The sequence below is a fragment of the Salmo salar genome, chromosome ssa09 (assembly GCF_905237065.1).
Source record: "Salmo salar chromosome ssa09, Ssal_v3.1, whole genome shotgun sequence".
NCBI lineage: Eukaryota > Metazoa > Chordata > Actinopteri > Salmoniformes > Salmonidae > Salmo > Salmo salar.
The window spans coordinates 131,220,640-131,247,370 of NC_059450.1; the positions used below are offsets into that span (position 1 = coordinate 131,220,640).

Genomic DNA, 26,731 nt, shown 5'->3' on the forward strand with positions numbered 1-26,731 from the left:
AACAGTTCGCGCGTTCAGGGATACATTTGGCGCCACAGACACAACACGGAGAAAGCACTATAGAAGTGAGATTGTCCTCTCCGAGTTCGCTGTAAAACGTACATTTTCACTCTACATAGCTATAAATTAAGCTTCAACATGACTAACATGCTGACAATGGGAGCGATAGAGGTAGGTGGGGCATTTTATGACATCCCAGAAAGCATGTAAACAAAGTTTACCTAGCATCGAGGAAGATGGTTTTCGGACAGGGACTGCTGCTGCTGAATGCTTTGTTGAGTTAGCTAGCCAGCCAGCCACAATGCTAGCTAACTAGATATATTTGCCACCTGTCTCACGCTGTTTTCTGCTTTTCCAACAGGCTCTAACCAAAGGCTCTAATGATTTACCCAACCCCATTCTTCAATTAGTGGTGAGTATGAGTATATGTTCTTGTGGAAGTAGCGAATGAGTTGGCCAAGTTACTGTAGGCCAACTGTAGAAGAATGGCTACTGGCCTGGTCAACAATTAACTAGCTTACTTGGACAGTATCGACCCATGTTTTAGAGACCAACATTTAAGACAAGGATATTCACCAAGATGGTAATACGGATTTGGACCACTGCTAGATTTGTCGAAATTGACCAATATGATGTCTACCGCACTCCTGTATTCATATTCTTTCAGAACATCCGTAAAATTGATGGAGGCAGTGGACCAGCCCGCTTTCGCCTGATGATGAGTGATGGACAGCACTCAATGTCCTGTGAGTAGAACTATTCAAAATCCACTCCACCACTTGTTCAAAGTACACACAGAAATGGTTGTGTGGCATGAGGCAGGTGACCATGACAGGTAGGAAATGCATAGCATTGCTTTGTAGTAGTGGCATGAAAAGAAAACAAGAGTGTAATATATGGCAGTATTTTAAGTTCATGGAAGGTTACAACTGTATTATTTTTACACACACACACACACACTATGCATAGTTAATAAGCAGCAGTGTTTTTCTTTTTTAAGAAGAAAAAAAAGAAGGGTTGTGAATGCAAATAGTCCGGGTAGTCAATTGATTAACTGTTTAGCAGTCTTATGGCTTAGGGGTAAAAGCTGTTTAGAAGCCTCTTGGACCTAGCCTTGGCGCTCCGCTAGCGCTTGCCATGTGGTAGTCGAGAGAACAGGGTGTCTGGAGTCTTTGACACTTTTTAGGGCCTTCCTCTGACATTGCCTGGTATAGATGTTCTGGATGGCAGGAAACTTGGCCCCAGTGATGTACTGGGCTGTACGCACTACCCTCTGTAGCACCTTGCGGTCAGTCGCTGAGCAGTTGCCATACCAAGCGGGGATGCAACCAGTCAGGATGCTCAAGGTATCAGTGTAAATTAAAAGTCAAGGATATTCATAATGGAGATGTTAGACCTGCCAAATTAAGCTTTTGAGAAACTGCACCCCATTGTTTTAAATACATATTGCGTGCAATAGTCGTAATCCGAATTACACCAGGAGGTAGACTTTAAACACAACAGGGAAAATTAAAAGTTGTTTTAGTCCTTCTCCATAGTCTCCCAGAAAATATCAACGTAAATAGCTGACCTAAGCAACGGGGCACTTTGGAGTGTTTTTTGCTGTGGATGTGGTTTTTGCTGTGGATGTGTTTTATGCTGTGGATTGCCTGGGGCTGACCAGCCGGAGGTAGTCAGGATTCAGTAAAATGACTAGAGAGCTGGAAATAGAATCAATTTCTTCCTTTTAATTTGATGAAGATTAAGAATTGTTGTGATGAAAAAATACTATATTTTAAGACATTTAGAAACATTTTTGGGATCTAAATTGATCCTCATCCCAGACTAAACTGGGCTGCAATTGGCTCTGTTCCATGTTTACTAACAAGGATGGCATGTTGTCTGGAACTGTGTGTGGGGGGGGGGGTTAGTTGGAAGATGCATATCATCATCTCTCATAGACAAGACAGACTAGCAAAAGCAATGGCCATGTGCAGTAGATGTGCAGCACTTGGCTGTCCTCTACTGCACTGCCCATGTGGTTGTTGGTCTTGTCCCTAACATCTCTCCTATCGCCTCCCAATCCCTCCTGTAGCGTTCATGCTCTCCACCCAACTCAACCCGATGGCTGAGGACAACCGACTGTCCCCAAACTGTATCTGTCAGCTGAAGAGGAACGTGACCAATGTCCTAAAGGATGGACGGTATGGTGCTTCTATCTTTTTATGTTTTCCTACAGAATGACAAACCCTTTTCTTTCCATTTTTAAACTTTGAGCTGTCAGTATGGACACACAATGGATATGCACTTACACACTTTCTGTTGTTGTTTGAGTATCAACCATGTGTTTAGTCTTTGGAATATAATTTACAATGCAATTGTTAATCTGTTTATTGCTGTTCTTCTGTTCAGGCGTGTGGTGGTCATATTAGACATGGAGGTGGTGAAGTCTGCAGATGAGGTGGCTGGAAAGATCGGAGAGCCCACGCCTTACGTGGAAGGCGAGTCTTCATCCCATACTCCATCACCATATCATAAGGCTTAGGGGGAGTGAAGATTAACAAATGTTTGAATCCAGACATGCATATAACCTACGATGTTGAATGTGCAGCTTACTTGAGTTTTTACCTTTCACTCCCTCACCTCCCTTGCAGGTCAGAGTAAAGCCCCACAGTCAGCCCCCAATCCCTCAGTCCACCCCCTGCAGCCCCAGAATGGAAATTATGGTAAACAATTCCAGATCACCCACTGTGCTTTTAAATCTAATGCCTTCACACATCCTGTAGCAGGATTTGAATTGAGAGATTGGGTCATTAATGGACTGTATTCTCAAGATAAATTCCTAATGTTTTGCAGCTATATTTATTCCTAGTGGGTTTGACGGTTGCAAAACACTTCAATATAGGTTATTGGATAGGTAATTTCATTTGTTTCCAGTAGATGGCAACATTTATGCAAAATGGACAAATCTTGGTTAAAATCCTCAGATCCACTGACCATATGACACTGCTACTGTTTTTGTCAGAATGCTTAGCTAAAAAACATTTGCCTCTTGGATATATTGTCATGTGTAACGTTCTACTGATCTTACTAAGATGGTAGTTGACCAATGTGATTCTGTTAAACACAAAATACTAGGTCTTTATTCTGTCTCTTTGTTGCAAATAAGTTGTTAAAATCAGTCTTAGAGAGAATGTGTAAAACAGACATGCTGCTGGTGAATCATCTGTATGTCACACTGGTTATTTCCAGTAGTCCAGATGTGCTCGTCAGTCAGACTATAAATCTGGTTTTGAATTGGATATGATCTGAATATACAGTACTATTGACTTATGGGTTTCAGCTCCTTACACTTGTCATTTTGCAGACACTCTTATTCAGAGCAACTTACAGTAGTGAGTGCATACAGTTTCATACTTTTTTCAAAGGGGTCCCCCATGGGAATCGAACCCACAACCCTGGTGCATGCGCCATGCTCTATCAACTGAGCTACACGGGATTAACTTAATCTTAACTTCGACAGTTCACTTTTCATCAAGTAATTAGCTAAACTCTTAGTTATAATTAGCACTGGATTAAAATGGTAATCATGCCATGAGAGATAATATGCTACTGACATTGATTCCAAAATATACATTCAGTACCAGTCAAAAGTTTGGACACACCAACTCATTCAAGGGTTTTTCTTTATTTTTTACTATTTTCTACCTTGTAAATAACACACATGAAATCATGAAGTAACCAAAAAAGTGTTAAACAAATCAAAATATATTTTAGGTTCTTCAAAGTAGCCACCCTTTGCCTTGTTGACAACTTTGCACACTCTTGGCATTCTCTCAACCAGCTTCACTTGGAATACTTTTCCAACAGTCTTGAAGAAGTTCCCACATATGCTGAGCACTTGTTGGCTGCTTGTCCTTCACTCTGCGGTCCAACTCATCCCAAACCATCTTAATTGGGTTTTGGTCGGTTGATTTGTGGAGGCCAGGTCATCTGATGCAGCACTCCATCACTCTCCTTCTTGGTCAAATAGCCCTTACACAGCCTGGAGGTGTTTTTTGGGTCATTGTCCTGTTGAAAAACAAATGATATTCCCACTAAGCACAAACCAGATGGGATCGCATACCACTGCAGAATGCTGTGGTAGCCGTGCTGGTTAAGTTTGCCTTGAATTCGAAATATATCACTGACAGTGTCACCAGCAAAGCACCCCCACACCACCTCCTCCTCCATTCTTCACGGTGGGAACCACACATGCAGAGATCATCTGTAAACCTACTCTGTCTCACAAAGATCAAAAATCTCATCAGACCAAAGGACAGATTTCCAGCGGTCCAATGTCTCTTCTTATTGGTGTCCTTTTAGTAGTGGTTTCTTTGCAGCAATTCGAACACGTAGGCCTAATTTTCACGCAGTCTCCTCTGAGCAGTTTATGTTGAGATGTCTGTTACTTGAACTTTATGAAGCATTTATTTGGGCTGCAATTTCTGAGGTTGGTAACTCTAATGAACTTATCCTCTGCAGCAGAGGTAACTCTGGGTCTTCCTTTCCTGTGGCGGTCCTCATTAGAGCCAGTGTCATCAGAGTGCTTGATGGTTTTTGCGACTGCACTTGAAGAAACTTTAAAAGTTCTTGAAATTTTCCGGATTGTCTGACCTTCATGTCTTAAAGTAATGATGGAGTGTCATTTCTCTTTGCTTATTTGAGCTGTTCTTGCCATAATAAGAAAAACAAAAGTATATTTTATATTTGTGAAACTTTTTTGGTGGTTAATGCATGATTTCATATGTGTTATTTAATAGTTTTGATGTCTTCACTATTATTCTACAATGTAGAAAGTAGTGTAAATAAAGAACCCCTTGAATGAGTAGGTGTGTCCAAACATCTGACTGGTACTGTATATTTAGTTATTCTACTTGAATTTTGCTTTAAATATATATATATTTTTTTATACATATTCTCACTAAATAGCTAAAAGAAGGGTGCAGGTAACTAAATAAATGTTAATCATCTCTCATGACATATAAACATTTCTAATCATTACACAGTACAAGTGTTTTAAGCAGGAATTTCATGAAAATATGCATGGCTAAAGGAAGGGTTTCTTCATGCTAACCTACAGTATCGTAGGGCATTTTGTGACCCATGACAGATGAACTCTTAGCCCAATCTATGACTTCAGGAGCTTATCTTGTGGTCTGGGTCGTAGGTATTCATCCCACTAATCTGGTGTTAGGGAATTGAAGTCGTGATGGTGAGCTTCATCCTCCTCATCAGCACCGTTGTTATTGTTCAGTTGTGTGGCTGTGCTGCTGGATCTGGGGGCTTAATTACAAGGAATGCAGTTGTTGGCGAAGTTGACACTTTGAACTGTAATCCACAGTGTGAGACGCACACAAATCAAATGTGCAGTTAGCGCTTTTCCGAACAGAGAACCCTCAGTCAGGCAGTATGCACCAATCTCCTGTAGGAAGAGCAGCTTTGGTTTATTTCACACTTCTGTCTGCTTTGAGTCTGTGATACATGAATCATCTCTCACTAAAACACCATCTCAGAATCACAACTTAGTTGGTCTTGGGGGGGTTGTCTTCTCTCTCCTATCCCAAATCTACCGCAGTAAATCGGCTACTCTTCCTGATTTAAGTTTTTCTGTTATGTGAGACTAGTCTCATGAAGTGAGAATTACAGTGATCAGGGAGTTTGTTTAATTCAGCCCTGATAAGTTATGGATGTCTATTTTGTTGAGTTTGCCACTCTCACTGCTCTCTATATGCACCAATAGCTCCTCTGTTCTCTCATTTCCCTATCTATCATAAGGCACCATGAACAAAGGTCCCAGCAGAGAGTTTGGGGGGAAGAAGGCCATGCCGCCGTCTGCAATGCCCAGCACTCCTGGGGGATCCTCCAAAGTCGTGCCCATCGCCAGCCTCAACCCCTACCAGTCAAAGTGAGTAGTCTTCTTATACCCGTCTATGGTTGCATCCCAAATAGCACCGTATTCCCAATATAGTGTACTACTTTAAAGTAGTGCACTATATAGGGAATGGGTGCCTTTTGGGATGCAGCCTATCACTTTGGCAAACATCTCAAACAACATGATCTCTTACCCAAATGTTTATTCGTAAGTCATGATAATCCTGTTGTACCATATTCTTTAGTCATAGAATGGAATAAAGACTATTTGTATTTGGGGATGTGTTTGTGATTTATTCCATAGATAGTTGGTCAAGGTATTTTCAGGGAATAGAGGTCCATCCAACATAAACATTGGTTATTTTCTGTCAGGTGGACCATCCGAGCACGTGTCACCAACAAGAGCGGCATCCGCACCTGGAGCAACTCTCGTGGGGACGGCAAGCTGTTCTCTATGGAGATTGTGGATGAGAGTGTGAGTAACCCTTTCTGTTTGCATTTTCTCATGTTGCCGTATTGGATCGTGTGGAGCTAGTCCGTTGCTGACTGTGTTATGTGTTGATGCAGGGAGAGATCAGAGTGACTGCCTTTACCCAGGAGGTGGACAAGTTCTACAGCATCATTGAGACTGGCAAGGTGAGAGGAACTGCCTCCTATTAAGGATGCTTGTCACTTTCACAGATTTGGGTCAACTGAGTAATTAATCTCAATGTGCTATTGCCAATACTTTTTGATTTGTACAATGTGCTGAATTGGATATGATTTGGTGTAATGAGATGATGAATGCTTCTCTCCAAATTGAGTCAAAGGACAGTAGCAAAATGATCCTCTGCTACAGATCCTCTGCCAGGCTTGATTTAGCTCCTACATCAATATTCAGCTGAAATGAATCCTGTGCCCAAATCTACTTTAGATTTAAACCTACTTTTATTCATGTCCAGGTGTTCTACATCTCCAAGGGATCATTGAAGATCGCCAACAAGCAGTACTCGTCCCTGAAGAATGACTATGAGATGACCCTGAATGGAGAGTCCACCATCATCCCCTGTGAGGACACCCAGGACGTACCCATGGTGCAGTGCAACTTCGTCTCCATCGCTGACCTGGAGGCCCGAGAAAAGGACGCCATTTTGGGTAAGGTGCAGGAGGAGCAAAGGGGAAGGATGGTCCAGGCAGGGCTGGGGGGCGTGATAACCGTCATTAACAACAAACTTAACTTATTATTATCCTATCATAGGGATGGATGCTACGGCAGCAGTGGGTTGTGCTGGGGTGGTTTAGGTAATTATAAGAGCCGGGATAAAAGTCATTAATAATGCTGATGACATTAGTGGCCTGTGGCGCAGATTGACTTTGGGCCCTATGGCGGAGCCCGGTGAGAATAGGAGAGGAGGGAGAACAAGAAACTATAGCCAGCATCCCAAATGGCAGTGTGACCTATATGGCTCCGGTCAAAAGTAGTGCACTATGTAGAGAATAGGATGCCATTTGGACTCATCCCTAGTTGTAATGATGGTAATAGCAGGCGTCAGCCCAGCCAGCCCTGTGATGTTGAAGATATCTTCTTAATCATGCTTAAATTAGTTGTAACCTAACAAAGACTGAATGAATTAAGATGGCAGAGAGAATAGGTAGCTCCCAAATGACACCCTATTCCCTGTATAGTGCACTACTATAAAGGGTGCAGGGGCACAGGTTAGTTGGGGTAATATGTACATGTAGGTAGAGGTAAAGTGATAATAAACAGAGTAGCAGCAGCGTACAAATGGGGTGGGGGTGTCAATGCAAATAGTCCGGGTAGTCATTTGGTTTGCTGTTCAGGAGTCTTATGGCTTAGGGGAACCCTCTTGGACCTAGACTTGGCACTCCGGTACCGCTTGCCGTGCAGTAGCAGAGAGAACAGTCTGTGACTGGAGTCTTTGGCAATTTTTAGGGCCTTCCTTTGACACCACCTGGTATGGAGGTCGTAGATGGCAGGAAGCTTGGCCCCAGTGATGTACTGGGCCGTACGCACTACCCTCGGAGGCTGAGCAGTTGCCATACCAGGCGGTGATGCAACCAGTCAGGATGCTCTCGATGGTGCAGCTGTAGAATCTTTTGAGGAACTGAGGACCCATGCCAAATCTTTTCAGTCTCCTGAGGGGGAATAGTCGTTGTCGTGCCCTCTTCACAACTATCTTGTTGTGTTTGGAGCATGACAGTTCGTTGGTGATGTGGACACCAAGGAACTTGAAGCTCTCAACCAGCTACACTACAGCCCCGTCGATGAGAATGGGGGCGTGTTCAGCCCTCCTTTTCCTGTAGTTGACGATCATCCCCCTTGATCACGTTGAGGGAGAGGTTGTTATCCTGGTGCCACACTGCCAGTTCTCTGATCTTCTCCCTGTAGGCTGTCCCATCGTTGTCGGTGAACAGGCCTACCACTGTTGTGTCGTCAGCAAACTTAATGATGGTGTTGGAGTCGTGCTTGGCCATGCAGTCATGTGTGAACCGGGAGTACAGGAGGGGACTGAGCACGCACCCCTGAGGGGCCTCCGTGTTGATGGTCAGCGTGGCGGATGTGTTGTTACCTGCCCTTAGCACCTGGGGGCGGCCCGTCAGGAAGTCCAGGATCCAGTTGCAGAGGGAGGTGTATAATCCCAGGGTCCTTAGTTTAGTGATGAGCTTTGAGGGCACTATGGTGTTGAATGCTGAGCTGTAGTCAATGAGCATCCTTCTCACATAGGTGTTCCTTTTGTCCAGGTGGGAAAGGGCAGTCTGGAGGGCAATAGCGGTTGGGGCGGTATGCAAATTGTAGTGGGTCTAGGGTTTCTGCTATAATGGTGTTGATGTGAGCCATAACCAGCCTTTCAAAGCATTTCTTGACTACAGACGTGTGTGCTACGGGTTGGTAGTCATTTAGGCAGGTTACCTTGGTGTTCTTGGGCACAGGGACTATGCTGGTCTGCTTGAAACTTGATGGTATTACAGACTCGGTCAGGGAGAGGTTGAAAATGTCATGGAAGACACTTGCTAGTTGGTTAGCGCATGCTCGGAGTACACGTCCTGGTAATCCTCTGGCCTTGTGAATGTTGACCTGTTTTTGAAGGTCTTACTCACATTGGCTACGGAGAGTGTGATCACACAGTCGTTTGGAACAGCTTGTGATCTCACGCATGCTTCAGTGTTGCTTGCCTCAGTCTGCATAGAAGTCATTTAGCTCGACTGGTAGGCTCGCGTCACAGTGCAGCTCACGGCTGTGCTTCCCTTTTGTAGTCCATAATAGTTTGCAGGCCCTGCCACATCCGACGAGCATCGGAGCCAGTGTAGTAGGATTCAATCTTAGTCCTGTATGGAGATGAAACGGTATGAACATTTCATATCACGATTATAGTGACATTATCACGGTTATCAGTATTATCGCTTTATTGTTAAAATGTACTGGAGATGTTGAAAAAGTACTGATACCCACACTGAAATCATGTCAACAAGTTTTATATTGAAAACCAACAAATACAATTAGCAGCACTATGCACTTTTTGTGTGCCTAATCATTAAAATAATAACATTAACATTAAAGATGGCACCATGTGGCCATGAGAGGTAAAAGTTTCCCTCGTGTAGGTTTAAATGAACACAACCTTAAGTAAGCAACTCAAACAACATATACAATTAGCAGCACTCACTTTGTAGTGAGGCACGGCAACCATCAGCCTCAGAAAGCCAGGCCTCAACAATTTGAAATGACATCATGTCCTTTGCAATGATATATGAAAGGGCTGCAGTGAGGTCTTGACATGGGTGCATAAGCAGCCTGCCTTTTTTAAATACTTGCTCGGTGTCTGTCACAACTGTAGACGAGGAGGAATCGGTAGCATCACTGGGTTTGCCTACTGCATGCCCATAGCAAATGGTTTTTATTATTATTATTCACAGTCTATCTTCTGTGTTGCATTTGACTATATGCAATGACCCCATGCACAATTTACATAAATGCAAATTAGTCTTAAGAAGACTGTAATTGCAATGAGCACAACAATTTGACTTGTGTAGGAGTCTATAGTGTTTCTCTCGTTGGAGCACTTACAACCAAGTCGACGTCTGTCGGATTTTAAATGAACAAAATATGTTGGTTGGGTGACAACTACATAACGTGTTATCGTGTGCAATGGGCGAATAGTCTGCATACAGCAGCAGAACAACGTGTAGTGTTTTTACAAGAGTAGGTAACACTGAAAGCTTCAGTTTACGTTATTGACAAAATATTAGCAAGTTAGACAGACAAACCATGACATTTCCCCCGTTCCGAAGTCCCCACATGCATTGAGCTAAAAATGAACTTGCCTTGCATTCGCTATAAAATAGTGGGAAGTGTTGCTCCCTTTCGCAGCGATTATAAAACATTTTTGTTGGCGTGTTCTGCAGACAGGGTGACCATCTTTGATTAAGTTTCACTCCGCACTCTTGTAAAACCCAAAATACGACCACACTTCTAATTTGGTCCTCTTAGAAGGCTGAAAAATCTCCCGAGCGCTCTCACTGCCTTCCGCCATGTTTTCACACAACAAAACCTAAGTTCCATGCTGCGCCTGCGTCAGACTGTTGCTAATTTTGGTTGATGCTGGACAGTATTTACCATGACTTTTTCATACCGTGGTAATCAAACACGGTTTTAATGATAATTCAAATTTGAAACAGTAGTACTAATCGTAGGGAATTCTATCGTGAAACCGGTAACTGTTTCATCCCTAGTCCTGTATTGACGCTTTCCCTGTTTGATGGTTGGTCGGAGGGCATAGCGGGATTTTTTATAAGCGTCCGAGTTGGAGTCCCGCTCCTTGAAAGCGGCAGCTCTACGCTTTAGCTCAGTGCGGATGTTGCCTGTAAACGTGCACTTATTGATGAAACCAATGACTGATGTGGTGTACTCAATGCCATTGGAAGAATCCAGGAACCATTTGGGACGCAGCCATAAAATTGTAATGTCACTGATAACATCTCATTGGCTTAGGCCCCCTGGCAGGGATACATGGTGATGCATCAGCTCACCTTGATAGAAGCAGGTTAACATGAATCTATACTCAGGATAAATTAGCAGCAACGTCGATTTTGTTTTATTTTTGTTTCCCAGTCCTATACATACATCATGATAAACATTAGTAATGCATGTGCCATGTGACCAGGAGATGCTGGATAGGCAGTGACCTCACACTTAATCTGAACAGGATAAATTGCTCCATTTCCCTGAGTGAATGTGTTGTGGAGAACTGTAGGACCTTGAGTGACCCAGGAGAATCACACACGATCAATATTTATATGTGGAAATGTGATTTATTTAGAATGGGTGTTTGTCTCTGACTTATTCCATAGGTAGTTGGTCAAGGTCTTTTCAAGGACTAGTGGTGGGCAATTACATAGTAAGGTCAACCTGAGCATGAAAAAACTTAATAGCTTATTTCCTAATTAAACTACTTTCGTATTTACCTTGAATGTGTGTATTTTGAAGTACAGACTACAGTTGGCCTTTATGTTTTCCAAATGTAGTGTTATTGTTACTATAATGTAGGATACAAAGTCATATTATTATTTTTTTTGGTCAATCAGATTTCATGGCTTTTGGCAATGGCTGTGTTTCTGATTGAGTCGGAAGGTTAATAAAACAATATCAAACACATTTTAGTCCATTGAGTGCTAAGATAGAATGCTGTTTTGGACAGGAAGTGTCACATCGTAACGTTTTTGAAGAGAAGTTATTGTAGATGGTTTCGAGTATGATTGTATGTAAGACATCAAAACTATGAAATTACACACGTAGTAACCAAAAAAGGGTTAAACAAATCTAAATATATTTTATATTTGTGTCTTCAAATAGCCACCCTTTTGCCTTGATGACAGCTTTACACTCTCTTAGCATTCTCTCAACCAGCTTCATGAGGTAGTACCCTGGAATGCATTTCAATTAACAGGTGTGCCTTGTTAAAACCTGTTGGGGCTAGGGGGCAATATTTTCACGGCCGGAAAAAAACATACCCGATTTAAACTGGTTACTACTCTTGCCCAGAAACGAGAATATGCATATAATTAGTAAATTTGGATAGAAAACACTCTAAAGTTTCTAAAACTGTTTGAATGGTCTCTGTGAGTATAACAGAACTCATATGGCAGGCTAAAACCTGAGATGATTCCATGCAGGAAGTGCCCTGTCTGACAATTTGTTGTCCTTCTGTTGCATCGCTATCGACATTACAGCATCTGTACTGTTACGTGACACTTTAAGGCTTCCATTGGCTCTCTAAAGCGTTCAGAAAGCGGAATGACGTGTCTCCTGTCTCTGGGCAAAGTACAGCAGCAGAGTTTGTAAGTGGCCTGCCTGGGGACAGTGAGACTGAGATGCGCATTCACGAAACTTCTCCATTTTTTTCTTTGTCTTTGAATGAATACAATGTTGTCCGGTTGGAATATTATCGCTATTTTACGAGAAAAATAGCATAAAAATAGATTTTTAAACAGTGTTTGACATGCTTCTAAGTACGGTAATGGAATATTTTGACGTTTTTTGTCACGAAATGCGCTCGCGCGTTACCCTTCGGATAGTGACCTGAACGCACAAACAAAACTGAGGTATTTGGATATAACTGGATTATTTGGAACCAAAGCAACATTTGTTGTTGAAGTAGAAGTCCTGGGAGTGCATTCTGACGAAGAACAGCAAAGGTAATCCAATTTTTCTAATAGTAATTCTGAGTTTAGGTTGCCCCAAACTTGGTGGGTGTCAAATTAGCTAGCCTGTGATGGCTGAGCCATGTACTCAGAATATTGCAAAATGTGCTTTTGCCGAAAAGCTATTTTAAAATCTGACATAGCGTTTGCATAAAGGAGATCTGTATCTATAATTCTTAAAATAATTTATGTATTTTGTCAACGTTTATCATGAGTAATTTAGTAAATTCACCGGAAGTTTTCGGTGGGTATGCTTGTTCTGAACATCACATGCTAATGTAAAAAGCTGGTTTTTGATATAAATATTGATGTGATTAAACAAAACATGCATGTATTGTATAACATAATGTCCTAGGAGTGTCATCTGATGAAGCGCATCAAAGGTTAGTGCTGCATTTAGCTGTGGTTTTGTTTTTTTGTGACACATATGCTTGCTTTGAAAATGGCTGTGTGATTATTTTTGGCTATGTACTCTCCTGACATAATCTAATGTTTTGCTTTCGCTGTAAAGCCTTTTTGAAATCGGACAACGTGGTTGGATTAACGTGAGTCTTTTAAAATGGTGTAAAATAGTCATATGTTTGAGAAATTGAAGTTGTAGCATTTTTGAGGTATTTGTATTTCGCGCCACGCGATTCCACTGGCTGTTGACTAGGGTGGGACGCAAACGTCCCACTGGCCCAGAGAGGTTAATTTGTGGAATTTCTTTCCTTCATGCGTTTGAGCCAGATAAGTTGTGTTGTGACAAGGTAGGGGTGGTATACAGAAGATGGCCCTATTTGGTAGAAGAGTGAGTCCATATTATGTCAAGAACAGCTCAAATAAGCAAAGAGGAATGACAGTCCATCATTACTTTATGACATGAGGGTCAGTCATTCCGGAAAATTACAAGAACTTTGAAAGTTCGTTCAAGTGCAGTCAGTAAATCTACGGTGATCGAGAATTTCGATATGCATTTTTCTACGGCCGGCCATGCTTTCCACCTGGCTACCCCTACCCCGGCCAACAGCTCTGCATCCCCCCGCAGCAACTTTCCCAAGCCCCCCCTGCTTCTCCTTCACCCAAATTCAGATAGCTGATGTCTGATAGAGCTGCAAAATCTGGACCCCTACACATCAGCTGCCCTAGACCCAAACTCTTACAGATCTATATCCATCCTGCCCTGCCTTTCTAAAGTCTTTGAAAGCGAAGTTAACAGATCACTGGCCATTTTGAATCCCACTGTACCTCTCCACTATGCAATCTGGTTTCCGAGCTGGTCATGGGTGCACCTCAGCCACACTCAAGGTCCTAAACGATATCATAATCGCCATCGATAAAAGACAGTACTGTGCAGCAGTCTTTATTGACCTGGCCAAGGCTTTCGACTCTGTCAATCACCGCATTCTTATCGGCAGACTCAACAGCCTTGGTTTCTCAAATGACTGCCTCACCTGGTTCACCAACTACTTCTCAGACAGTTCAGTGTGTCAAATCGGAGGGCCTGTTGTCCGGACCTCTAGCAGTCTCTATGGGGGTACCACAGGGTTCAAATCTCAGGCCGACTCTTTTCTCTTTATATATCAATGATGTCGCTCTTGCTGTTGGTGATTCTCTGATCCACCTCTACGCAGACGACAGCATTCTGTATACATCTGGCCCTTCTTTGGACACTGTGTTAACAAACCTCCAAAGAGCTTCAATGCCATACAAACACTCATTCCGTGTCCTCCAACTACTCTTAAATGCAAGTAAAACTAAATGCATGCTCTTCAACCGGTCGCTGCCCACGCCCGCCTGACTAGCATCGCTACTCTGGACGGTTCTGACTTAGAATATGTGGACAACTACAAATACCTAGGTGTCTTTTTAGACTGTAAACTCTCCTTCCAGACTCACATTAAGCATCTACAATCCAAAATTAAATCTAGTATTGACTTCCTATTTCGCAACAAAGCCTCTTTCACTCGTGCTGCCAAACATACCCTCGTATGACTTCGGCGATGACATTTACAAAATAGCCTCCAATACCCTACTCAATAAACTGGATGCAGTCTATCACAGTGCCATCCGTTTTGTCACCAAAGCCCCATATACTACCCACCACTGCGACCTGTATGCTCTCGTTGGTTGGCCCTCACTACATATATGTCACCAAACCCACTGGCTCCAAGTCTTTGCTAGGTAAAGCCCTGCCTTATCTCAGCTCACTGGTCACCATAGCAACATCCACCCATAGTACGCTCCAGCAGGTATATTTCACTGGTCATCCCCAAAGCCAACACCACCTTTGGCCGCCTTTCCTTCCAGTTCTCTGCTGCCAATGACTGGAACGAATTGCACAAGTCACTGAAGCTGGAGACTTATATCACCTCACTGCACCTGTACACAGCCCATCTATAAATAGCCCACCCAACTACCTCATCCCCATGTTATTGTTTTGCTATTTTGCACCCCAGTATCTCTACTTGCACACCTATCACTCCAGTGTTAATGCTAAATTGTAAATATTTCGCCACTATGGCCTATTTTTATTGCCTTACCTCGCTAATCTTACTACATTTGCACATTGTATATAGATTTTTCTAGTGTGTTATTGACTGTACGTTGTTGTTTTTGTCGCACTGCTCTGCTTTATCTTGGCCAGGTCGCAGTTGTAAATGAGAACCTGTTCTCAACTGGCCTACCTGGTTAAATAAAGATTGGAGAAAAAAAAAAAAGAAGAAAAAAAAGTCGCAAAAACCATCAAGCGCTATGATGAAACTGGTTCTCATGAGGACCGCCACAGGAAACCCAAAGTTACCTCTGCTGCAGAGGATAAGTTCATTTGAATTAGCAGCCTCAGAAATTGCAGCCCAAACAAATGTTTCACAGAGTTCAAGTAACAGAGATATCTCAACATCAACTGTTTAGAGGAGACTGCGTGAAAATCAGGCCTTCATGGTCGAATTGCTTCAAAGAAACCACTACTCAAGGACACCAATAAGAAGAGCCTTGCTTGGGCGAGCAATAGACATTAGACTGGTGGAAACCTGTCATTTGGTCTGATGACTCCAAATTAGAGATTTTTGGTTCCAACCACCGTGTCTTTGTGAGATTTGGAGTAGGTGAAAGGATGATCTCTGTGTGTGTGGTTCCCACCGTGAAGCATGGAGAAGGAGGTGTGGGCGTGCTTTGCTGGTGACACTGTCAGTGATTTATTTAGAATTCAAGGCACACTTAACCAGCATGGTGTCTACAGTACTCTGCAGCGATACGCCATCCCATCTGGTTTTCCCTTAGTGGGATTATCATTTGTTTTTCAACAGGACAATGACCCAACACACCTCCATGCTGTGTAAGGGCTATTTGACCAAGAAGGAGAGTGATGGAGTGCTGCATCAGATGTCCTCAACCCACTTGAGATGGTTTGGGATGAGTTGGACCGCAGAGTGAAGGAAAAGCAGCCAACAAGTGCTCAGCATATGTGGGAACTCCTTCAAGACTGTTGGATAAGTATTCCAGGTGATTCTGGTTTAGGGAATGGCGAGAGTGTGCAAAGCTGTCAAGGTAAAGGGTGGCTGCTTTGAAGAATCTCAAATATATTTTGATTTGACACTTTTTTTTCAAACCTACATGATTCCATATGTGTTCGTTCATATTTTTGTTGTCTTCACTATTCTACAATGTAGAAAATAGTAAAAATAACTCGATGTAGGTGTCCAAACGTTTGACTGGTACTGTATATATGATAATGTTAATATTTTCATCATTGTTTTTGTGTGTAGCCAAGCCTTCCTTTCAAAGTGTCTGTTTATATTTTACCGTAAGACTTTGAGATTCAGACTTTTGCCAATGTGTCTGTTCTCCCAAAAATGACTGTCCTTTTCCTTCACATCCGTAACGCAAGTTGTTGTTCCGTTACTTCAAAGTGATATTATTTAGCACTTTGTAATTTTGTGTTTACACTTCCCCTATAAGGGTTCTACAAAAATACACCGAATTCTGTTTAGAGTACATAAAGGAGAGTTGACTGCTTTCGGTTCATGTAAAAATAAATTTCTTCAGACAGTGACAATATAAACAATGAATAGGCTACATCCGTCAGGCTGGGAGAGACTGATGTGAGGCTGTGTTGGAGAGCATCACACTGACTGATTATTTATATTTGAGCTTCCATCCAGAGTTACTTACAGGAGCAATTAGGGTTAAGTGTCTTGCTTAAGGGCACATCGACAGATTTTTCACGTAGTCGGCTCGGGGAATTTAACCAGTGGCCTTTTGGTTACTGGCCCAACGCTCTTAAAACCTCTTACATCTAGACGTTCCGCTAGCGGAACACCGCTCCAATATCCAATGATAGGGCGTGGCGCAAAATACAAACTCCTCGAAAATCCGAAAACTTCAATTTTTCAAACATATGACTATTTTACACCATTTTAAAGACAAGACTCTCCTTTATCTAACCACACTGTCCGATTTCAAAAAGGCTTTAGAACGAAAGCAAAGGAGAGTACCCAGCCAGAAATAATCAGACACTCATTTTTCAAGCTAGCATATAATGTCACAAAAACCAAAACCACAGCTAAATGCAGCACTAACCTTTGATCTTCATCAGATGACACTCCTAGGACATTATGTTATACAAAACATGCATGTTTTGTTCAATCAAGTTCATATTTATATCAAAACCCAGCTTTTTACATTAGCATGTGACGTTCAGAACTAGCATTCCCACCGAACACTTCCGGTGAATTTACTAAATTACTCACGATAAACGTTCACAAAAAACATAACAATTATTTTAAGAATTATAGATACAGAACTCCTTTATGCAATCGAGGTGTCCGATTTTAAAATAGCTTTTCGGTGAAAGCACATTTAGCCCGGCCATCACAGGCTAGCTATTTTGACACCCACCAAGTTTGGTACTCACCAAACTCAGATTTACTATAAGAAAAATTGGATTACCTTTGCTGTTCTTTGTCAGAATGCACTCCCAGGACTTCTACTTCAACAACAAATGTTGGTTTGGTTCCAAATAATCCATAGTTATATCCAAATAGCGGCGTTTTGTTAGTGCGTTCAAGACACTATCCGAAGGGTGACGCGCCGGCGCGTTTCGTGACGACAAATTAAAAAATATTCCATTACTGTACTTCGAAGCATGTCAAACGCTGTTTAAAATCAATTTTTATGCGATTTTTCTCGTAAAATAGCGATAATATTCCGACTGGGAGTCGTTGTTTTCGTTCAAAGACTGAAAATGTAAAATGGCCTCTTCACGTGCGCGACTGTCTCATTGTTCTCAGATCGACCACTATCCAAATGCGCTACTGTTTTTCAGCCTGGGGCTGCAAAGTCATCATTCAACGTTCTGGCGCCTTCTGAGAGCCTATGGGAGCCTTAGAAAGTGTCACGTTACAGCAGAGATCCTCTGTTTTGGATAGAGATGACAAAGAAGGCCAAGAAATGGTCAGACAGGGTACTTCCTGTACAGAATCTTATCAGGTTTTGGCCTGCCATTTGAGTTCTGTTATACTCACAGACACCATTCAAACAGTTTTAGAAACTTTGGAGTGTTTTCTATCCAAAGCTACTAATTATATGCATATTCTAGTTTCTGGGCAGGAGTAATAACCAGATTAAATCGGGTACATTTTTTTATCCGGCCGTGAAAATACTGCCCCTTATCCATAACAAGTTAACCACTAGGCTACCTGCTGCCCCATGAGGATAATTATTTAGGACATATAGTGACTTTTAGATCAGTCAGTGTGTTTGACTTCAATGGAGTGGAATTCGACCTCAAACGTGACCATAGTCTACTGTACTCATGATGTCACCTGTGTTGAAAATGCATTCAACTATCTATGGACATTCCACATACGTGATCAATACTTATAAGTGTCTGTTTTTTCTCCTTGGTCACTCAAGGTTCTCCATAGTAATGCTACTCATAGTCTGCTGTGCTAATGAGCTCACCCTTGTGTGTTTTCCAGATGTGATTGGAGTGTGTAAGAGCGTGGCTGACGTGACCCGCCTCACCACCAAGAACAACCGTGAGGTCTCCAAGAGGACGCTCAACCTGATGGACCAGTCTGGTAAACTGGTGGAGGTCACCCTGTGGGGAGAGGAGGTGAGGACTGGGGGAAAGACACAAGCACAGCCAAATAGATGGTCTATATGCGTTTGGACACAAGGGGACAGTCCTGCTGGATAAAGAGAGGGTGAAAGTCACTTTCTCTCATGCTGGGTGACATGTTGTAGCACCTTCATGATTTGTGTCCCTGTGTCCTGTCAGCCAGCGTCCCAGGAAGGGGTACAGTACACCTGTCCTAATTGAAAAGGTGTTGTGAGCCGTATGCCTCCCTTTGTTTGGTAACGTCTGTTAAGCAATTTGAATAGGCAGAGGAGATTTGAGCAGTGGGCTCTCTCTCTGTGGGTTTAATAGAAGCTGATGTGGTTGAAGTCACTGAGTAAATACCATGTCACATTGATGAAAGAACCCAGCTCCAACAGCTGATTTTATACGTGGCTGTGGGGTTATGCTTAGTTTGCCACCATTTCTTTCATTCTGACAACTACAACACACTGTTCCCTCTGTGTTTGTTCTGCAGATATCCCCTATCCAGGGGGACTTGCAGAGGTAAACAACATGTATAGTTCATAAAGAACAATATGTTTTAGTAAATACAGAATTGCATTTAATATTTTTCACTTTTTTTCTTCCCTGCTGCTGATACTTTTGGCCATGTAGTGTATGTGGACAGCTGCTCGTCGAACATGTCATTCCAAAATCATGGTCATTAATATGCAGTTGGTTTCCCCCCTTTGCTGTTATAACAGCCTCCACTCTTCTGGGAAGGCTTTCCACTAGATGTTGGAAAATTGCTGCAGGGACTCTGTTCAGCCACAAGTGCATTAGTGAGGTCAAGTTCTTCTACAACGGTCTTGACAAACCATTTCTGTATGGACCTCGCTTTGAGCACGGTGGCATTGTCGTGCTGAAACAGAAAAGGGCCTTCCGCAAACTGTTTCCACAAAGTTAGATGCACAGAATCGTCTAGAATGTCATGTTATGCTGTAGCATTAAGATAGTTCCAGTGAAGGGATAAGGGGCCTAGCTCAAACCATGAAAAATAGCCCCAAAACATTATTCCTCCTCCACCAAACTTTACAGTTGACACTATGTATTGGTGCAGGTTGTTCTGGAATCCGCCAAACCTAGATTTGTCAGTTGGACTGCCAGATGGTGAAGCGTGATTCATCACTCCAGAGAACGCGTTTCCACTCCAGAGAACGCAAGCTTTACACCACTCCAGCCAACGCTTGGCATGGTGATCTTAGGCTTGTGTGCGGCTGCTCGGCCATGGAAACCCATTTCATGAAGCTCCCGTCGGACCGTTTTTGTGCTGACATTGCTTCGAGGCAGTTTTGAGCTTGCTTGTGAGTGTTGCAACCGAGGACAGTCGCTTTTTTTGTGTGTGTATTTTTTTACCCGCTTCAGCACTCGGCGGTTTGTTTTGTGAGCTTGTGGCCTACCACTTTGTCGCTGAGCTTTTGTTGCTCCTAGACATTACCACTTCACAGTAACAGCACTTACAGTTGACCGGGGCAGCTCTAGCAGGGCCGAAATTTGACGAACTGACTTGTTGGAAAGGTGGCATCCTTTGACGGTGCCACGTTGAACGTCACTGAGCTCTTCAGTAAGGCCATTCTACTGACAATGTTTTTCTATGGAGATTGCATGGCGGTGTGCACGATTTTATACACCTGTCAGCAACGGGTGTGGCTGAAATAGCCAAATCCACAAATTTGAATGGGTGCCCACATACATTTGGCCATGTAGTTTTGCACATAAAGTGTATCTGGTTGGTATCCTCAGTCAACCTATCTGTTCTATTTGCAGGCAGAGAACTTTGATGGCTCTGGGCAGCCCATCTTGGCCATCAAAGGGGCCAAGCTGTCCGACTATGGGGGAAGATCTCTGTCTGCTTCGTTCAGCAGCACCGTCATGGTCAACCCCGACATCCCTGAGGCATACAAGCTGCGGGGCTGGTAAGTGTCTCTCTCTTGTCTGGAGCCACATAGCTTTAGGTGCTAAAGGCCTCTGTAACTGTGTTACCCAGGCTGTTCTTGTATATGTATGGTGCTACTATTAGGTCATATTTTGGGTTCGAAGACCTGGAGGGAATCTCTCACATCCTTTGCTCCACCGTTGAGAGAATTCTAAAGGACTTAAAGGAATTTGAATGTTAAATATCAGATCCCCAAACTCTGAGAGGGTGCGTGCTCCAGCTTGGTTCGTCAAGATTAGCCTACCTCCATTAGTGAAGATGTGGGAGGAGGTTACTTCAATTAAGCGTTACATATGAATGCAAATCATTCTTTATCTGCGGAAAATGCCTTTTTTCTCCTTCTAATTGCCCTTCAAAGAAGCAACAAGTAACGGGTGCAGCTCTCCAGACCAGAGTTTGATTGTGGTGTTGGGAGCATTTGTGTTTTTAGCACGTTGACAGGCAGAACATAAATATTTCATTTCATATTAATGACAATAACAACTACATTGAAAAAATATTTGTAAGTAAACCAAAAGGCTATATTTTATTGGAACAAATATAGTGAATGTAGGCCCAGATTTAGTTAGTATGTGAGAGTAGTTATTTGGGTAAAGAGGTAGTTGGTAGCACATCCACATGCAGTGGTTTATGATGGCATACACAGAGGAACAGGCCCCTGTGTTATCCCTTGAAGATCCCCTATTGGCTGCTCCAGCAAAGCAGTTACTATGACTCATGCTTTCATCTTTTCTTTGCGTTGTCTTGCCAATTCCGTTATTCATTACCTAAATAATATTCACTCTACCATATCCCAAAATAAATACTCAGCTTTTCCAATCCCATATCTAGTTTGGAAGCTAGGCAGCAGTTTTGTGTTTAAGTTGATATCAAAGCCATGTCTTGTTAATGGCTGGGTAGAAGCATAAAATTGAATCTTGTAATTCAAAGGGATTGATGGAGGAGGTGGGGTGATCATAGGGACTGAAGGGACAGTCATTGCTCCTATTTAACCTTCACCTCAGCTTTCTGGCACCTTGATTGATCTGTCCCTCCATCTTCTACATCCTCTCCTCTCCCACTCCACTCTGACAACAGACCAGGCATCCCAGTCAGAAATTGAAGGCAAAATGTCTCAAAAGTGGAGATCCAATCGATTCTCACCCAAGGTGCTTTATTTTATTTACCTTTCAACAGCAACACCGGCCCCACACTCCACAGGGAAATAAGATGAAAGGAGGCTGAGGAATGAAAGGGAAAAGGACCCAATAACAATTCCAATTTATATTCTGGCACGTCCTGTGTATCTTGACATGTGCTCAAATTCCACTTTCCTGTGCCTTGAAAAAAAGTTGGGCCACTGTAATTATTTTTGAGCGGATCAGAAGCCTTGGTCTGCATAATGAGAGAAGTGAAATGTGACTACATAGCAGGAGGGAGAGAGGGTGGCAAGTCAACACAATATCCTCATTTTTGCCACTTCACTGGGTGTCTTGACTGGGGTGATTTCTTTACAGAATTAGGACCAGTTGGGTATTTTGAATGATATTTGGCCATTACAAAGAGGTTATTCTCCAAACATAATGTGGTAGGAGTGTTACATGCTTCTCGACCATTGTCTGAGTAGTAGCCTGTCTCAAGCATTTTGCATTAAATCCTATAGCTTGTTTACCAATATGGCATTGGATAATGATGTGGATGTAGTAGAGAGACTTTACGTGAATCTTCCACCTGCTCACTTCAACAACACAGGTGTTCCACTCCCACACCCTCTGAGCTGTGGGAGCTTCCTTCACTTTCTCAGATGTGTCTCAATGATGCCTTATTCCCTATATAGTGCACTGCTTTTGACCAGAACCTTATGGGTCCTGGTCGAAAGTAGTGTACTACATAGGGAATAGGGTGCCATTTGGGATTCAGACACCCAGTCACTTCTCACATGGACAGCCAGAGATAACGAGGTTAAGTGTTGATATGTTTTCCAGTGCAGAGCCTACCTGCTGTGGGATCATGCAGGTCCTCAAGGACCAGTGGGCTCCTGCAGGTTCGCAGGCATCCATCAATCAAGCAAACAGTTCAGAGGTTGCTGATATGAGTCCTGACCTCAGCCGTTAGTCTCTCAGACAGTGGTGTACAAAGTCCTATATAACACTTCTGTTTTGCGTGTGGCAGTGACCCAAACAGCAAATTATAATATTTTGGGATGATATTATACTGAACAAAAATATAAACGCAACATGTAAATTATTAGTCCCATTTTTCATGAGCTGAAATAAAAGACCCGGAAACTTTTCCATACTCACAAAAAGCGTATTTCTTTCAGATTTTGTGCACAACGTTGTTTACATCCCTGTTGGTGAGCATTTCTCCTTTACCAAGATAATCCATTTGGGTTACTAGCCCAAAACTCTAAACACTAGGCTACCTGCCGCCCTGTATTGAATCGCAATATATAGAGAATCACAATACATATCGTATCGGCGCCTAAGTATCGTGATAATATTGTATCGTGAGGTCCCTGGTAATTCCCAGCCCTACTGTACATGACGGTCTACTGTGTAAATATGGAAGACTCTCACGTATTGTAAGGAAGTAAAAAGTTGTACGGAGAAAAAATGTATTTTTGCTTTTCAAGTAGTACGGAGCAATATGTTGATTTTAAAACTAGGTTAGTAGTGAATGATTTAGTGATTTTTAGGCCTAGCACCTGGGAGAGAAGGATGTTGATCATCAGTGAGCCATGCTTTTAGCAGTCTGAGTCTGCATCGCATATTTCACCCTATTCCAAATTTGGTGGTCCATGGGGCTCTGCTCAAAAGTAGTGCACTCTATAGGGAATAGGATTCCATTTGGGATGTAACCGATCTGTCCACAAATTATGTGATCGTTTCATCTTGCAAGCATAGAAAACCCAGAGCCTATTTACAACTGAAAACGAAGTAGAGCTCTGAGAGCCTTCTGTCAGAGCCAAGCTCTTAAAAAGCATCATTTTGCAAAGTGTAGGTATCTTAATTTGATGATTTTTGCTGCAGACTCTTGGGATTTCCGTAAGTATCTATCCTACCCTGGGTAAGCTGTTGACTGAAAGCCATGCAGTGGATCAGGGGTTCCGCTCAGCCTATCCCTGTGTGTGCTGGACTGAAAAAACCATTGCTATCCCTTTAATGTCAAACTAATTAATCTTATGAAGAGAAAGGGTTTAATTTCCTCAAACAAGAATGCTGCACTACGCAGCAATTATCTTGAGCCCTGATTTGGTTCTGAGCTCCATAATAATATATATATGAGTCCCTTCTTGTCTTTGAAATAGACTTCTACAGATTGCCATGAAATCTGTGTTCTTTTTTGGGGAGAATTGGGAATATGAACTACTGTGCATGAAAGAAACATGGATTTGTCTTTATGGAGAGCATCAAATGCCATTTCTGTGGTGCTGCAGTAATTTAGGGCACTGTCTTAGCCCCTTGCATAATTTAAATGCTTAAAGATGAATTTAGCTAGATTAATTAAGGGTTCCTTACTCAACTGGTGCTGCTTTTACCTCTGCTTTCTGCAACTTTGGTACATGCTCATTTGGTGCCCTCATTATTTAGGCATTTAAAAGATGCTTAACCATAATTTATTTACCTTATCATAAAGCACATCTACTTAATTATAGCTTAATCTAGTATATTACCCTGCTCTTCCCCAGTATGTGAACTCAGCAAAAAAAGAAACGTCCTCACTGTCAACTGTGTTTATTTTCAGTAAACTTAACATGTGTAAACATTTGTATGAACATAACAAGATTCAGCAACTGAGACATAAACTGAACAAGTTCCACAGACATGTGACTAACAGAAATTGAATAATGTGTCCCTGAACAAAGGGGGGGTCAAAAGTAACAGTCAGTATCTGGTGTGGCCACCAGCTGCATTAAGTACTGCAGTGCATCTCCTCCTCATGGACTGCACCAGATTTGCCAGTTCTTGCTGTGAGATGTTACCCCGCTCTTCTACCAAGGCACCTGCAAGTTCCCAGACATTTCTGAGGGGAATGGCCCTAGCCCCCGCCCTCCGATCCAACAGGTCCCAGATGTGCTCAATGGGATTGAGATCCGGGCTCTTTGCTGGCCATGGCAGAACACTGACATTCCTGTCTTGCAGGAAATCATGCACAGAATGAGCAGTATGGCTGGTGGCATTGTCATGCTGGAGGGTCATGTCAGGATGAGCCTGCAGGAAGGGTACCACATGAGGGAGGAGGATGTCTTCCCTGTAAAGGACAGCGTTGAGATTGTCTGCAATGACAACAAGCTCAGTCCGATGATGCTGTGACACACCGCCCCAGACCATGATGGACCCTCCACCTCCAAATCGATCCCGCTCCAGAGTACAGACCTCGGTGTAACGCTCATTCCTTTGACGATTAACGCGAATCAGACCATCACCCCTGGCGAGACAAAACCGTGACTCGTCAGTGAAGAGGACTTTTTGCCAGTCCCCACTGGTCCAGCGACGGTGGGTTTGTGCCCATAGGCGACGTTGTTGTTGCTGGTGTTGTCTGGTGAGGACCTGCCTTACAACAGGCCTACAAGCCTTCCGTCCAGCCTCTCTCAGCGTATTGCGGACAGTCTGAGCACTGATGGAGGGATTGTGCTTTCCTGGTGTAACTCGGGCAGTTGTTGTTGCCATCCTGTACCTGTCCCGCAGGTGTGATGTTCGGATATACCGATCCTGTGCAGGTGTTACACGTGGTCTGCCACTGCGAAGACGATCAGCTGTCCGTCCTGTCTCACTGTAGCGCTGTCTTAGGCGTCTCACAGTACGGACATTGCAATTTATTGCCCTGGCCACATCTGCAGTCCTCATGCCTCCTTGCAGCATTCCTAAGGCACGTTCACGCAGATGAGCAGGGACCCTGGGCTTCTTTCTTTTAGTGTTTTTCAGAGTCAGTAGAAAGGCCTCTTTAGTGTCCTAATTTTTCATAGCTGTGACCTTAATTGCCTACCGTCTGTAAGCTGGTAGTGTCTTAACGACCGTTCCACAGGCGCATGTTCATCAATTGTTTATGGTTCATTGAACAAGCATGGAAAACAGTGTTTAAAATGTTTACAATGAAGATCTTTGAAGTTATTTTGATTTTTATGAATCATCTTTGAGAGACAGGGTCCTGAAAAAGGGATGTTTCTTTTTTTGCTGAGTTTAGTTAGTAACATACCCTGAAAATGTCTGCTCAGTTGCTATTTGGACGATTTAGATCAAATCCACATAGAATAAAATCTAATTTGTTTATCTAATTTTGTGCTCATTTGTTTCATAAGCAAACCTGAACGTAAAATGTTTCCCTACTGATCCATCCGGTCCATACAGTAGCAGCCTTTGTCCATTAGATGGCATCATCAGACACATCTGGAGTTGCTCCTGTCCTCCCTCTCTCTCGCTCTCCTAGCTGACTGGACAACTGTGTCTGTCTCCATCTTCTTGTCATTCTTCCCCTTCCTGACACAACCTCTTGTTCCTTTCCTCTTGTTGTCCTCAGTCCTATTGCCGTCTCTCACTTAGTGACACTTGGCCACTCTCACTCTTTCTGTTCAGTGTTGTTTTCCTGCAGTCCTCCTCACTGAGTCATCTGATCTCCCTTACACACTACATACAGAATGGGATGTGTCTCAAATGCACCCTATTCCCTTTATAGTACACTACTTTTGACCAGAGTCCTATGGGCCCTTGTCAAAAGTAGTGCACTATATAGGGTATAGGGTGCCATTTGGTAAGTGGACACACTGTTACCCACTAGTGGAGCTGCTCTGCTCACAGCAAAAATATATTTGTCCTTTTCACTTTTTACCTCAATAAATAAAATAGCATAAACCTTTTGCGTGCGGACCCTCTACTAATGAAGCAGCACGCCAGGTAGTGATTTCAAGAACCTTTTCATTGCCCTTCTCCGCTCACATGCTGGAATTGTGCTGCTGCTGTCCAGTAGTTGTGCTGTTGCTGTCCAGTAGTTGTGCTGTTGCTGTCCAGTAGTTGTGCTGTTGCTCTCCGGTAGTTGTGCTGTTGCTCTCCGGTAGTTGTGCTGTTGCTCTCCGGTAGTTGTGCTGTTGCTCTCCGGTAGTTGTGCTGTTGCTCTCCGGTAGT

The 26,731-nt window shown here is 42.9% G+C and overlaps 1 protein-coding gene across 2 annotated transcripts in view; it reads left to right on the plus strand.

Annotated features, from left to right (window-relative positions):
- Positions 1-26,731, plus strand: part of LOC106612933 (replication protein A 70 kDa DNA-binding subunit) — a 69,622-nt gene continuing 42,891 nt past the window's right edge. The window contains exons 1-12 of one of the 2 annotated variants that reach the window (XM_014214598.2): positions 1-171; positions 362-412; positions 668-746; positions 2,075-2,183; positions 2,392-2,480; positions 2,634-2,705; positions 5,797-5,926; positions 6,265-6,367; positions 6,460-6,528; positions 6,834-7,026; positions 18,552-18,688; positions 20,462-20,610. In XM_014214598.2, the coding sequence (XP_014070073.1) occupies positions 139-171; positions 362-412; positions 668-746; positions 2,075-2,183; positions 2,392-2,480; positions 2,634-2,705; positions 5,797-5,926; positions 6,265-6,367; positions 6,460-6,528; positions 6,834-7,026; positions 18,552-18,688; positions 20,462-20,610 (1,214 nt within the window). In that variant the 5' untranslated portion in view covers positions 1-138. The remainder of the gene's footprint in view (positions 172-361; positions 413-667; positions 747-2,074; positions 2,184-2,391; positions 2,481-2,633; positions 2,706-5,796; positions 5,927-6,264; positions 6,368-6,459; positions 6,529-6,833; positions 7,027-18,551; positions 18,689-20,461; positions 20,611-26,731) is intronic. The other variant, XM_014214599.2, reaches the window with a different exon arrangement.